Below are 15,669 nucleotides of genomic sequence, written 5' to 3'. Positions count from 1 at the left end.
ATACACAGCTAATCTTGCAACAATGTAATCTGTCATACTTCTAAATTGCAGTAAAATTTCATCCTGGCTCCATCAGTCATATTTTCTTTCTTTAGCATCCTCTAAAATCAATGTGGTATGGTAACTCCCCATGCAGATATTCACCAACATGCTGTTTGTACATCTATCTGACCTTGTGGACTGCAGAAAAAGTTGATGCTCATTTATGGCGGTTAGAAACATGCAGCGTAAGCAGCGTCTGAAGGTCGCTGGCGTTTTGACACTGACACTCTTTAGACGAATCTATAGTTGGACTCTGCTCATGTTTATATATAAGCATTGTTACCCTGACATGGGTGTGTCCTCAACAAATCTCAGGCGCCTTCTCGGTCATGAATGGGAGAAAAATCCATTTTTAAATGTCCAAAGTTTTGTCATTCACATCTTCTTATATAAGTACACACAACCTCCTCTATAGCTAATCCCCATGCTGATATCTGAAGGGACCAGCTGCAATGCAGCTTCACAGCTCAGCAATACTGTTTCCATTATAGCCTCTTTGCAAAATAAGTCTATTAACAGCACAACTGCTCTTCTAATTTCTGAATAAGTCTTTACATGGCATCCCTCATGCTCCCATTCACATACACTATCTGAAATTAATTAAAATGGCTTTTAAAGGCCAAGTGGCTAACTAATAAAAGTAATACATTCAAATAAAACAGAAATACTTTAAAAGCATTTATAAAAAATACATGTGATAACCTTGAAAGCAACAAAAATGTATCAACTTCATGATTTCTTTTATTCAGTGTCATTCCAGATTTACACTGCTGTTAAAAAAACTCTTGGTTGTCTTACAGATTTTTGCTACTTTTGATTGTTTTTTGTTACACTTATGCTTAAAAATTACAAAAATAACCAGATCAAAAAAGGTTTAAATAACAACTTCATTTATTATAGGGAAACGTTTAAAATGGTGGTTGCCAACAGTGGTGGCAGTGATCGCTATCAAGCACAATATTGGACAACTTTTTGCAGAATTACTTAAATTCAAGTACAGCAAAAGGAAAAATAACTATAGAGGAGAGGCAAATACTTTTCATAGGTTTATATAAGGAAGTTAGTAAAACAGCCTTGCATGATCTTTGTTATGACTGTAAATGTGCTGCAGTACAGTGATGAATGTGGGTAAATTAGCATAGCCTCTGAGCTCCTCTGACACGGTTATGACAGGTCCGATTAGGAAGATCCTGCCTCCAGCATCTTCTCTGGTCACAACATCTCTGTGTCTCAGTCTTATGCAGACTGTACTCTGACAGCTCTGGGAATATCAAGCTTTTTCATCCATAATGCAGACCCACAAGAGCTTCTCTTTTGTTGTAGACGTTAATAAAGGCATTTCACTAATTGTTTACTCAAACCTCTGTCTCATGATACAGCATTTTGTTATTTAATCATTCGTATAAACTTAATCAGATTGTTGCTGAAACACTTGGTGTACCTTAATATAATAAGGAATATAATGGATTTGAATATGCAGGAGCCTGAGGTTTATTGTTTCTAGAGGGAAGGATTGTAGGACTCCTTGGACTGCCACTCCTCTAAAAACCAACAACACAAAGCCACCTGAGATGATGCAACGCTTCAGTGAGGTTTTGATTGGTTGGAAGTTTCTGGAACCTGTAGGCCACAAAATCGGCTACAGAAAACAAGAAAATGTCACAATCACACAATCAAACAACTGCTGGAGAAACAGACTGCAGATGAAGTGGAAGACGTAACATTTCAGTCCTCAAATTATAAATTTGTGTTATTTTTATCATAGCTTTATGTTACAAAAGCATCCTTGAAATTGTTTAGATAGAATTTTAGCAACAATAGAAAAATATCCTAATTAGAATCTGATTTAGAGGATGGACATGAAAATTGTGAGTGTAATTTATAAATTGATGCATCAAAAACTCTCTAAAAGGAGAGCTAAGAATAGTATAGTGTGTAAACTCATTCATTCAGTCATTATGCATTCATTCTTTAATACATCAGTGTTTCCCTTACCAATATGTTAATGTTTTCCTGGCCACATAGAATTGGAAATGATTGCCAGCCTTACTTGGATGCAGATTTGAGAGGTCATTAAAAAATATATGGCCTAAAATGGTCCCTTGCGGAACCCCGTTTCAATTTTACGATGACAAAATGTAACATTTTACGATAGACTATTAAAGTTCCCTCAGGCATGATTCATAACATGAAACTCACTTCTCATTGTTAGGAGATTATAAACAAGAGGACAAACATTTGCTGTAGTTTTTTGACGTGCTTTGAAGCCAAACACCCTTTAATTTAGGTGTAAACTTCTCAGTTATACAGAGCCGTTCAGTTGAGACTGAAACCAGCAGGTGCCCTGGGATGGATGGGGGTGGGATGCTGAGAAGCAGCGAAAGGTGAATCAGCTTCCACCTTTGTTTCCGAGTGGCCCTGCTGGCTTTGTTTTGGAGCAGAATGAATTATTAACGGTAGCCTTCTGGTCATGTTTTTCATCAGTGTCCACCACCAAAGGTAAAGATCACTGCTCTGAGAGATCCCCTTTGACTGGCTCAGTTCATAAAGAGTAGAACTGTTTGCATAAAAGTTTGGTGGTTTTTCACGCATCACCTTTTTGTTTTTAGTTTTTCTCTCTTCATCGCCGCTTTCCTTTGTTTTCTTACAAAGCAGGTTGTCAAATTTCCACAGAATTAACAGTTAATCTCATTACTGTCTTCCAGTGAAGGTACCTAACTGCTGTGCTGTTTTCTAATACATACTGTTTGAATTAATGCATTAGGTTACTTGTTTAATAAAGAAAAGAAATGCTTTAAATAGCTGTCAAAAGAATATATTTGCATTTTTCCAATGATTGTATTCATGCTAAATTGTCACTGACTTCTTATATATGCACAGGAAAGGTAAACTCTGGACTAAATCAGGGAACATGTTGTAGAGTTTTCAGAAAATTAACTGAGTTTGAGCCGTTTGTATTTATTTTTTTCTCCGCTTGTAGCCTGGGTAATTGAGTGGGCACCACAAGCACATCATTTTGGAGCACCACTCAAGTTAATGTAATACTTTCATATTTTTGTAAGCTTCATTGCCTGGCCAGTATAAAAATGGGCTGGTAAACTACTGAAGTAGACGCGCTTGTTTTTTATTGTTTATTATTTTTAAACTTTCTGTAGGATGAAGTATAGGATGAATTTTTTGTTTTGCTGTCACTTGTTTTTTTTCTTTTATCTAAATATTTTATAAATCAAATGTAATCATTAAAAAAATTATGAAGCAATATTTTTTGATTTATGTTCTCTGCCATTAAAGGACCATTATATGCCACTGAACTCTGATTTTATGATCTCTCTACTTCATTAAATGAATTAAATGATCTAAAACCTGAAGAGTTAGACATTAATGTCTCACATTTTATGAAATTCGGTCCTATTTTGTCCTTAATTTTAAGTTAAATCTACTATACACTGGAAAGAGTTAATGGACAATATGCATAAACGCTTTGCAGTTTTAAGTTTTGTGCTAAATGGTCATTGTTAAAGAAGGTGTAGGTGCTTACAGTGCTGTAAACATGAATGTAAAAATTTAGTGGAAGGAAAATATTTAGACGATTTACAGCAAAGCCTTTTAAGAGTTTGGTGAGATTTACAAAACACGGTTTATGGACTGAGCCTCTGCAATCAGACGGGTCCTGAAAACTAGGCTAGAACTGACTGTTTCCTTATGTTAAACATTTGTACATTGTAGCTAATATTAGCTTCTGTATTCTGTTTTTGAATAGTGTATATCACTAAAGGGTAAACTATCCTAGCGATAGCCTTCATGCTAATGTTAGCTTTGTAGCTAAAATTAGCATTTTAGCTAATTTCAATAAAAAGCTCAGCTTAACACACTGAATGAAGTGTGTTAATGTTAGTCAATTACTATTGATAGCTCACATGTTATTGAGAGCATTTTTCCAACATTACATTTGTAGCTAATTTTGACCTAATACCCAAGTGAACAGACTAAATGGAGTGAGTTGATGTAAGTTTATAGTGCTGAACCTGGACCTACGTTTTGATAGACCCCACATTATTGTGTTATATATATATATATATATGGGTGATGAAAGAGACCACCCACGGAGGGTGAGAGGGGAATTTTATATATATATATATATATATATATATATATATATATATATGTTTCAACTGTTTTTCCCTCCATCTGGCATGCTGCTTAGCCAATTTGCTGTCACTTGATACTTTTTATCATCTGTCGGCCAGAGGATGCTCCCAACTGGCCAAACTGCCTGGCAACTGTAACCAAGGGGCAGACATAACTGTGCTAAGGTTTGAGTTAAATGTAGTGTGAATGAAGTAACCTAAAGGACCTGCAGTCATGCTGGGATGTTGGTTAGATGACTCGTGGATTAAATTGGGAGGATAGTTCAGGTTGGTCTTTGGATGGGACTATTTCAGTATTTTTCACTACTTTATATTTTATGTTCTGTATATTAGAAAAAGTAAATGAAGATTGGAACGTGTTGGGCTGAAATGGAAAGGGACGGAAAAAGAGGTGGAGTAAAAGGGAGGAGAAACGGGAGTGGGGGTAAGTTAATAGAAAATCGACTGCAAGAGAGATAAGTGATATGTAAATAGGAAATGTCTCTAAATTTACCCCTAGGGAAAAAAGCCAGTCTGAGAGATGGGATAATGTTTCAGGGAGCCTCAGGTGCAGCAAGGAGGGTAGGAAAGAGGGAGATCAGGGAGGAAGAGGGAGGGTTTTGTTTGGGTGTGTGTGTGTGTGTGGAAAGAGAGAGAGCGAAACTTGAGTGTGCGAGCTAGAGAGATTGTGTAGGGAGGGAGGGAAGTGTAAGCCAGTCACAGCATCTCTCCTCACTGCACCAGGGCTGAGGGACTCCTCGTCCCCTCTCTTCCCTCGCTGCAGTTTTAACTCATCTCCATCAATGCAGTCATCCTTTTTTTATTTTTGCTTGTTGCTTTGGATAACTGCGTTGCTTTTTCATTTTCCCTATTCCAGGATGCAAGGATTTATTTGTTGAAAAAAACAATCCCAAAGCATGGATTGCCTTGTTTGACTGAGGCAAAAGGGGCTTTTTCCAAAACCCAACGCTAAACACCGGGACTCCAACTGGGACTTTCTTTTTGTTGCTTTGCTGCTAGAGTGGATTCCCCCCTTTTTGTTGAACTTCCAGGATCTTGATCAGAGTGAAAGACGTGGACTTAAAGACAAAGACATAGGATCCTATACAGTTTTCGAGGAGTAGTTAGAAAAACTACGGTTGCATCAAGCACTTGTGGAGAAGGCATCATGTCAGTAACAAGTTTATGGGATAATTGAAAGGTGCACTGATTGAGACCCGTCTCTGCAAGTGTGGCCACAGGGATTTCTGAGGAGTGGAAGTGAGTGGAGCTCTGAGTTTGTCAGCTGGCCTCTCCTTACTCCTAGAGTGTCTTTTCACCCAACCCCATGGGATTCTGACATTTAACCCGTCTATCAGATCCTGCATGTTTTCACATTTTGTTTTGTTTGTGCAACTTGCAGTCCAGTAACTCTGAGAGGCAAGCTCGTACTTTTGGATTTAAGCCTTTTCTGCGTGACGGGGACATTTTGACACGCTTTGTTTGACCAAATTCTAGTAATGCCTTATAAACAAATTCTCCCCCCACTGCCGTATGCGCTGAAAGAGCTGTGACATTATCTGCTGTGGATATCCCGCTGTTATTGTAGCCTGTGTCTGTGTTTTGATTCAGACAATAGCTGGGCATACATGGGCTCCAGACGCTGACAGAGAACCACCAAAATAAGGGAAGCCTCCTCTATCACTCACCACAAATTGAAACTTTGAATTAAACTGAAGAGCCAATCCTCATGAGGCTCTTTAAAATAATCTAAGCTATATTTTTTGTTTGGGAGAGTATCTGCTGGAGGAAGCATGCTCTCAGTTTTGTCCCGTAACCTTGTGTGGTTTCCTTCTTCACATCTTCTGTGCTCTCTGCCCCTGTGGTGACGACTTAAAATCTCCAGCCTCCTGGTGGCAACTCTCATTAAAATCATGCAACGAGGCCACAGATCGGGGCTCCAAACCAGCAGGGAAACTCGCCTCTGGGATCAATGCTGGTAGCGGGACTAATGCCACTTCACTTTTGGTTGAATCATTTTTCCTATTCCACTGACTGCCATGACCAGCCATGCTCAGTTTGAAAGAAGGGAGAAACAAGTTGTCATGTTGTTTCAGAGACCGTACTGATTTTCCTCCAGTCACCGTTCATTTGATTGAGACGCAGTGATGTGAGGGTATGCTGAGCAAAAGCACAGGTGTGCTTGAGAGAATAATACGCTTTTTGAACTGAGGGGTGGTGAAGAACCAGAGGGACACAGGCAGATCTCCGGTTTCAAGTCAGTCTGCTTATGGGTGGCATACGACAAATCTGACTCACCTACACCGAGAAAATGAACCACTCTGAACTGACGACAGATCCTACGCTCACCGCCAACAGCAGCGATGGAGACATCTTTTCTGGCAGGGTCTCCAACCACTCCTGTCCGTTGGGATGGGGGTTGAAGGAAGGCGTGGAGGCGTGCATATTGGAGACTGTTGTCATCGTGCTTTTGACGGTCCTCATTATCGTCGGGAACCTGACGGTGATCTTCGTGTTTCACTGTGCCCCTCTGCTGCATCACTACACCACAAGCTACTTCATCCAGACGATGGCCTACGCTGATCTGCTGGTTGGTCTCAGTTGCCTTGTGCCCACCTTCTCTCTGCTACACTACCCAGCAGGTGTCCAGGAACCAATCACGTGCCAGGTTTTCAGCTACGTCATCTCTGTTCTGAAGAGCGTCTCAATGGCCTGTTTGGCCTGCATCAGTGTGGATCGTTACCTAGCCATAACTAAACCACTATCATACAACCAACTGGTGACGCCATGTCGACTACGAGGCTGCATCGCCATCATTTGGGTTTACTCCAGCCTGGTGTTCTTGCCCTCCTTCTTTGGTTGGGGTAAGCCAGGATACCATGGGGATATATTTGAATGGTGCGCTCACTCTTGGCCCACCTCGGCCATATTCACTGGCTTCGTGGTGTGCTTTCTTTATGCACCCGCCGCACTTGTCGTCTGTTTTACCTATTACCACATCTTTCGCATTTGCCAACAACACAACAGGGAGATCAGTGAACGGAGAGCCCGGTTCCCCAGCCAGGAGATGGAGCCCGGGGAGGGTAACGGCGGTGGGCATCACGGAGGGCACGGACCGGATCGACGCTACGCCATGGTGCTGTTCCGCATCACAAGCGTTTTCTATATGCTTTGGCTTCCTTACATAATCTACTTTCTTCTAGAGAGTTCTCACGTGTTAGATATCCCCGCCCTGTCCTTCATCACCACCTGGCTGGCCATTAGCAACAGCTTCTGCAACTGTGTCATCTACAGTCTGTCGAACAGCGTGTTTCGCTTGGGCATGCGCAGACTGTCACAGACTATGTGCTCTTTCAGCCACTGTGGTGCAGACGAAAGGGATTTTGGGGAGCCCAAACCGAGGAAAAGAGCAAACTCATGCTCCATCTGAGTGACTGCTTTATTAACGGGGTTAAAATTCTCCTAAAAAGTTCATTTTCAGTAGAAAATCTGGAAAGGCCTTTCTGTTTTGTCAAACAATAATCTTGACTCGCTCAAAATAAAATGGTGACTGGGGTTTTCAAGGAGACAGATACAGTGTCTAGACAGAGAATATTAATGAGAGGTGGGCTTTCTGTGATGGATTTTATTATCCCGCACCACAGAGGCTTAGTCAGGCCTTTACATTATGCCAGGCCGAGAGCAAAAGCAAAACGACAAACATCCCCAAAAATGAACAATTAAACAGCTAATTTTACCTTAATGCTTGTCAAACTTTTATTTATACTTGTGATTTTTAATCCATCATAATGTCCATTTAAATACACTTTAAGGTCCCTCATTAACATCAGACATATTTAAAGACATGAACAGTGACCATGACAACAGCAGCTGATGAATATTAAAGCACATAATCATGACTGTTTTTTATTTATTTATTGAGGAAAATATCATTTTTCTAGTTATTCATTTTGTTTTCCTTCGACAACTGATCTGACTGTTGAAATCGGCGCCTTAACAAAGTTATCAATGCATTTTATTTATTTATTTTATTTATTTCTAAACTAATCATTAGCTATAAATGGAAGAAAGCATTTTTTTTTCCAAACGTAAGGATAGTCGCCCAGGTGTGTCTTGTGTTTTCTGTGTGTTTTAGAGTGATGTGTTGAAGATGGTAGTGGATTTTATTTCGGAGCAGCAAAGTGTGGGGGTTTAGATTAATGTAATCTGATGTAGTTTGAAACTGCTGTAAGGATAAATCTGATCTGAAATTACATGCCCAGTTGTGTAAATGCTTAAGCCTGCAGGAACACGGTTATGGGTTGTAGATCTGTGCATTGAACAGTACTCTATTATTCTTTTTTGTTTGTTTTGTCTTATTTTTCTTATTTTTTACAATTTCTTCTTAATAGTGCTCTTAATCATTTTTCTGTGCTTTTTATCAATACATTGTGATAAATAGGAAAGACGACACAAAGCCCTCACACAAAGGTTGGTGGAAATGAAAATTAGATCAAACTCACATCTATATAATGAAATTAAAGTGTTTTACCGGACAGTTTTTAATCTGATACTAATAGTTTAGAAAATAAAGAAAAGAAAAAAAAAGAAAACTGTAGTTCTTTGCTTTAATTTTAATTACTTTTCCTGTTTTGTCACAGCCTAGCCAAAATATTTCAACCTCTTAACCTTTTTTCATATTTTTGATGCTACATCTATAAGCTTGAGTGTAATTTATGGGATGAACAAACACAAAGTGGTGGATAATGGAGGAAAATAAACATGAAACATGGTTTCAATTGTTGCACTCATTTTTATTCAGACATCCTGAGTCAATATTTAATAGAGCAACAATTTGCAGTAATTGGAGCTGCAAAATTTTTAGAGTACGTCTCTACCAACGGAGACTCAAGTGTTGCTCAAACTCAGTGAGGTTGGATGGAGAGTATATCTGGACTTAGATATTCAACTCTGGCCAATGATTCTTCTCTGATTTCAGGTCTGTTCTTGCTGGTCCATTACATACAAATAGGTTTTCAAAGCACCTCATTGTAATTTTGGATGCTACTTAAGTTAACCGACCTTCTCTTAAATCTTTTCCTGCCTGAACGTGATTATATTTGTTTATTTGTCTCCATTCATCGATTCATAAATTGCGAAAAGCTGTTCCTGATGAAGGAAGGCATCCCCACAGCATAATGCTACTCCTACTATGTGTCATTGTTGATATGATGTGCAGTCCAGTTCATCCTTAGCCTCTTCTGACCGTTCTTCCTCATGTTTGCTGTTTGCTCCAAATGACTGATTGCAAACTTTAAGCAGAATATCTTATAGATTCCTTTAATTATTTTTTTCTATTTTCCATCATGACCAGATTGTCCACAGATGTCCAACCTGAGCCTGTGGCTTTAAACCTCTGAATTGATTTGTATTTATACAGTTTATTTATATTTATACAAATAAATTCAGAAGTTTAAATAAATTAAGTTATGCAGTTTGATCCAGTTTGATCAAATTTCTAAGTATTCTGCTTATAAAATTAAAGAAATTGTATGCATCCTCTTTCAGTGACTCTACAACCATGCATTACTTTGTGTTGGTGTATCACATAATATCCCTAATAAAATACATGGATGGATTTAGTTGGAGGTTATGGAATATTTTGTAAGGGATAGGATGCAAGCTTCAAATAAAATGAAACGTAAGTTTTTATTCTCATCTGTTGCTTAGGAGTCAAAATATTCCAGTTTCAGCCCTGATCAGCTGCTTCCTGGTAAATTTTAATTAATGTTTCCAATAGGAGCTTCTCTCAGTTGAAGTACCATACTCTCACAGTAATGTTTAAGCCTTAATATGTTAGGTACTTTTTGGGATTCTTTTTGTGTTTAATAAGAAAAGCAACAGAGCACATGTGTCCCTTTAGGACTGTGTTTCGCCCATTTGCTATTCTCTGTGTTTTCCTCGCTTTAAAGCTGCTGATTGCATTGTCGTATGTTAAAAAGCAGATTACATTCAGACTTCTTAGGAGTCAGTGTGGCTTTGTTTTTAAGCCAGGATTTGGTAAATCGTAATGTGACTGGAAACGTTTGTTTCTTGTAGCTTAATGATCTACCTGTTTAAAATAATGAAAGGTGAATTCTGTGAAGCTACAAAATGTTTTTCATGCAGCTTTAATGCACTACACATTGTTCTGCTTATGTGCCTAAAAAAAAAAGGTTGTTTTGTAGGAAATGGATGTTTAGAAATGATAAACATGAAATGCTGCATTTTTAAAACCACCCTCAACATGTTCAAGGATCATTGGACTTTCTTTGCCATGACTTTGTGAAAACTGCAGTGACAACCACTGGGACTATGAGTTGCTTTTAATCTTTGATTTCTCTCTGTCCCATCTGTGGTAGATTTCCCCTTTGTAGCTATACTGTCTGGTCTATATAAAGAATAACAAAGGGAAGCACCAACAAATACCAGCCTCACAATACTCTGTCATTTGACTTTAATGGGATGCATTTTTGGTGCTTTTTTTCTTTTTTTAGTTCTGTTGGATTTTAGGTGAAAATTAGGTCAGGTAGAGCAAATGTGCTGATCAGTCCTGTATAAACTTAATGTGGTAAAAAGTCATTAACAGAAAAAGAAAAGTTTCTTTTAAAGTAAACTTATAAAGTTCATTTGTTAACAAAATTGACTTTGTTTACTGAAATTGCAGATTATTCTTCATCTGGTATGATTTGTTACAGGGTATTTCAAGAAGATATTATAAAAAAAAACAACAATAAATTAATGTTTCTGTACGGCACTGAACAAACCGCAGTGGTAGCAAGTCAAAAACTGTAACATGTTGTAAACAAGTCCTCTTGATTTCATGTGCATTGATAGGAACATTTGCACACGACTATAAATTAGAGGGTGATAGATATTTATTAATAAAGTGGTTTATAAATATTTACACAGTATACTGTATATGGGAATACTATATGTAAAGTGTGTGTAACTTGTTTTTACTCTGCTGTGATCCTCACTTTTCAAAAAGAGATAAAGCAAGGTATGTGTGCATATATTTGTGTTAAAACAACCTCTATAGGCTGCTGCTGTTTTGAGTAGAAGGTGAGTTTGTTAAATTACACAATCTATATTTTTTTATTTTGAAACTGTGTCAAAAAGACTATGGTTTTGCTGTTACTGCCGAACCAAATAAAAGTAAAAAAAAAAAAATATTGACGTACACGCTCCATGTTGTTGCCGTTATTTGTTCTTTTATTTTCAAAAGGAGCAGTTATTGACATCTTTCTCCAAACGAATGAGAACAAGAATAATGTTTTTATTGCTGTTGTGTTTTACATCCAATAATGAGACAATAGATAAACATTTCAGCTTTTATCTAAAGATACTTACATGTGGATCTGCTTTATGGAGATGTGTGACAAATATCTACTTTTTGGGTGATCTTTCAAGCCTGGTGTTTCCTGTTATAGTAATAAGTTAAACAACAAGTAGAGCTAGAAGTCAGCTCTCAGTTGGGTTTTTTCTTGATCAGCCTGCAGTGATGGTTTGAGTTGTAACCAATGTCAAAATCAGAGAGCTTTTCAATAGGTAAAAAACAATCTGAGCCTCTGCACAAACACTGGCCATATGACTACGTATGATTATTTGGAGTATCCTGCAAAACCTGCAGAACTGTTTGGACTGAGGAAGTCATTTTCCACACCTCAGCTCCATAGGGCATGCATTTTACCTACTGAGAGGAAACTGAGGGGATTAACCCCCCAAGAAACAAACAACAAATGCCAGAAGCCAAGACAGCCTGGAAATTATAGTGATCCCAGTGGCTCGTCCAGAAAGTAAAGAAATTTCAACTACATATTAATTATTGATTATTGAATTAAAGTAAATTGAGTCCATCAGTTGAAATTAACTTATTTTTTCATTTCAAGCTAATTTTTTTTTTTTTTTTGCAGTCTTCAGCAAAAATAAATTCTCTTCACTAATATTTTATAAGGAGGAATTTGCAATAAATTGAACAAAAATAATTGTCAGTAGTTCTTCAAAGGAGTGAGTAGTTGTGGAGAATTGCAATCTGCATGTATCTCTGTACTTTTGCCTCAGAAGAAGTATTAAATGCATCATATAGCATATGGATTTCTGTCCTGGAAATCCACTTCTTAGTAACATGTTGTAAGAAAATGCAACTCAAGATTTAAAATTCCACCTTATTGCCGAATGAGTGATGAGTTTATGTTGCAACGTAGCGTCATCTTGTTCGTGTATTTCTTCTTCCAAACCATCATATCTTCTGTTGATATTTACTTTGTATGAGTGTGCTTTGTTCCTGGTTGTAGATTTGCCTTTGAAATCCTTCAGATGAGCTTCTAAACCTCCAGAATGTAACTATCTTAGGATGTAGTGAAGAAAGCTTTAAGGGGAGATGGTAAATAGTTCAAAGAACTGAAACATCTTGGAAACGATTTCTTTGAAGTTGGAGACTAGAGCAAAAATGGCAGTGGTTGGATAGAGCTTTGAGAGAGTTGTAGAAAAATCAAGAGCTTTATTGTAGAAACAGTTAAAGAAAAAGAAAGCAAGAGACCTCGGTAATAATGCTACAAAATGAAGAAATCAACTGTAAAAAAATATATTTTGTCATTTCCCATTCTTAGAATGTTACGGCAATTCAAGTAGATGGATTTTAACATTAAAGGACTTTTGTGTCTTTCACAGAACTTTGACCAATAAAACACCTTTGGCAGATCTAGATTTTCAGTTCAGAATTTTTATTTTATTTTATTTTTGCTGAAAGTTCTTCTTTTGTGTGGTTTTTCATTCTCCTGAATGATGTGACCGCAGTGACACTTCTGTGTGAACGGTTTACGTCCCCAAAGCGACCCGCATGCACAGAGGAAGAACGTTGATGCAACCATTTACAGAAGTAACAATGGATGCAGCCGTCTACCGATTGATTTTAAAGTTTATTCAGCTGTGGGAGTCAACAGTATCATCGCAAGTTCATAACATAAATTAAACTAATAAAAAGGAAGCACAACGAATTGCAATGTCTGGGTATGCAGTCAGAGCCAAGAGTGGTGGGATTATGATGTGATGCACTTCAGTGGCAAATATATTTTACATAAGTTCATAATCATCATTTATAGCCATTGTTTAACTCCAGATTTACCACTTTGTCCTTCCTTTTTCTGGTGCAAAATTATTATGCATGTGTCAAATTGATGACATGAAAGTCAGATAAAATGTGACATGACTGTTCAGACTGCAGACACGAAGCCTTCTTGTCCAACATCAATGTCTGATCTCTGTGCTTCTTGAGAAATAGTAAAACAAAAAACACCTCTCTTTTCCAGAAGAGTCAAAGCTCCTGTGGCAGCCATCATATCTCCACCCGGCCTAGAGTCATCTTTAACTCTCTGGGTTAGGCATTAGTCTTGTTAATTGTTTTCCAGCATTTTGTGTTCCTGATAGAAAGTAGAAATTGTGACAAAATGACAGGATGTGAAATATATTAAGTCCAGTGAGAAAATGGTTAAGCCCAAGATTATTCATGCCCCTGGCAGAGTTAGCTTTAAAGAAATCTTTTAATTTTATCAGCGTCCTTCTTCTAACTGGAAGTATTATTAATGCTTGGGCGTCCTGCCTTGATTCTGACAGAGAATCTGTTTCTCCATCCACCCACATTATTACAGATGTGACTTGACTATTAGGATTCAGCATGGATGCTCGTTATTATTGTTAATGTTACTATAGTTTGTTTTTTTATTATAAGGAGCAATTTCATTTCCAACTCTTCGTAATCCGTTCCCTTCAGACTTAAAGTGAGATATTAGGCACAAGTCAAATGTTCAGTACAACTTTAACCCACAGAGATATTAAGACATTTTGAGAACCAGATTAAAGTTACTTTTTACCGCTCTACAAAACTATATAAAACACATTCTTACTAATAAAAAATCCTTGAGCCATTTCTCTGTGTTGAGAGATAAATCATTTTTGGCACAAAATCTTCGTTTTTATTTTTGTTTGGGTTCTTTTTTTTTTTCCAGCTTTGCAGTCACAGTTACCATTCAGCCAACCCAGAATGAGCAGCTCCCAGTCCAAGCCAGCTCAGTATTCACAGCCAAGACTATATTAGGAATTCCCTTTCATTTCCACAAATGGCCTGCAATCAACTACGTTTTTCTTTCCCGTTCCATCCTGCCACTTCCCTCCTTCCGTCCCGGTTGAGAAAGGACCACCTGACCCTCTGCCGAGGTGGGGGATCATAATTGGAGAGGAAGCCAGATCCTGAGTGCTGATGGCGGAGCCTCGCGGCAGTCACCAAAAGCCTTTGATGGTGTAACGAGGACACACTCATACACCCACTCTTCGACTCTCTCATGCATCTTGCATGACTCTTTGAGTACGTGGGCTGCAGACTGTGGTTTGATAGCTGACAGGTGTGTCCTTTACAGGCTTTAATAGCTCCAAACAACTTTTATAATAGAAGCTATTAAGGCTCAGATAAGAATTTACTACTTTTTATTCTACTGGGGGCAATAATTTGTGGACTAAATGTCAAATCATCCACTGGCTTGCAAAATGTTTCCTTCAACCTATTTATCGTTCTCAATCATTGACTTGAAAAGGTAATTTATTTTAATCTACATAAAGTATTGTACTTGGGAGCAGTCTCATACAAAAGGACTCCAACAAGGGTTTAGTAGCTTTTATATTGAAAACTTTTCTGAGTTTTCTTTTTGTTTAAAGTAAATGCCCCACAATCTAATGTTGTGGCAAAGGCTGCTGTCTTCAGATTTCACTTTCAGATACAAGTGGAAGAAACAAAAAGACATTCAATGAACCAGGATCTTGGCAGGTTAAATAACATAATGTTAAAGTCTAATCATGGAGTTTTTATTTTTGGTTTTATTGCAAAATTTGTGGAACATGCAGCAAATATAATCTTGTTGGGCTTTAGACCCAGAGCATTGAGACATTCTGATGTTGTACCATAACATGAGGATGTGCTGAAATTTTTACTTCATCCTGCTGCTTAAAACTGGCATTGCTGGAAGATATTTGTCATCTATTTTATCTATTGGAGCACATTTTTAATTTTCCAAGTATTTGACCAGTCGTGTTTTCTGTTATTGCATCTCTTCTCAACATAGTTGTCAGCCGCATTTTGCACTTGCAAAAAGAGGGCGAGTAATTACTTATTAGTAGGTATCTGAACTATGTTCTGATCATGTTTGTCAGGCTACGTATGAATATGTGTACAACAAATATTCCATTCACATTTATAGCCAAAACACACAGCTTGACACAGTAATCTCTGATTTAACCAATAGACGTACAATATAACGATGACCGAAACCTTCATGCGAACATGTTGTAGTTGTAACATCGATCACTGTTGTATTCAGCTGCTCACGAGGTCGACCACAGGCATTTAAACATCTTTTACATTGTTCCAGACTCTGTTTGAGTTTTGGAAAAGGAATAAACTCTATTCCTCCCTCTAAATACTTTGGGTAAA

The 15,669-nt window shown here is 37.8% G+C and overlaps 1 protein-coding gene across 1 annotated transcript; it reads left to right on the top strand.

Annotated features, from left to right (window-relative positions):
- The first annotated feature begins 4,862 nt into the window (after positions 1-4,862).
- Positions 4,863-11,372, top strand: LOC106950203 (probable G-protein coupled receptor 52). Its single transcript, XM_015036895.1, has one exon. The coding sequence runs from the start codon at positions 6,481-6,483 to the stop codon at positions 7,597-7,599; it is 1,119 nt and encodes a 372-aa protein (XP_014892381.1). The 5' UTR covers positions 4,863-6,480; the 3' UTR covers positions 7,600-11,372.
- Positions 11,373-15,669: the final 4,297 nt, after the last annotated feature.

Source organism: Poecilia latipinna, unplaced genomic scaffold (assembly GCF_001443285.1).
Source record: "Poecilia latipinna isolate Pla-1442-1.1 unplaced genomic scaffold, P_latipinna-1.0 Scaffold385, whole genome shotgun sequence".
Taxonomy (NCBI): Eukaryota; Metazoa; Chordata; class Actinopteri; order Cyprinodontiformes; family Poeciliidae; genus Poecilia; species Poecilia latipinna.
This window is presented reverse-complemented; position numbering and strand designations above follow the sequence as displayed.

Bases quoted from the DNA above. Each gene is read 5' to 3' on its own strand.
- LOC106950203 (XM_015036895.1), top strand. From the start codon at position 6,481: ATGAACCACTCTGAACTGACGACAGATCCTACGCTCACCGCCAACAGC.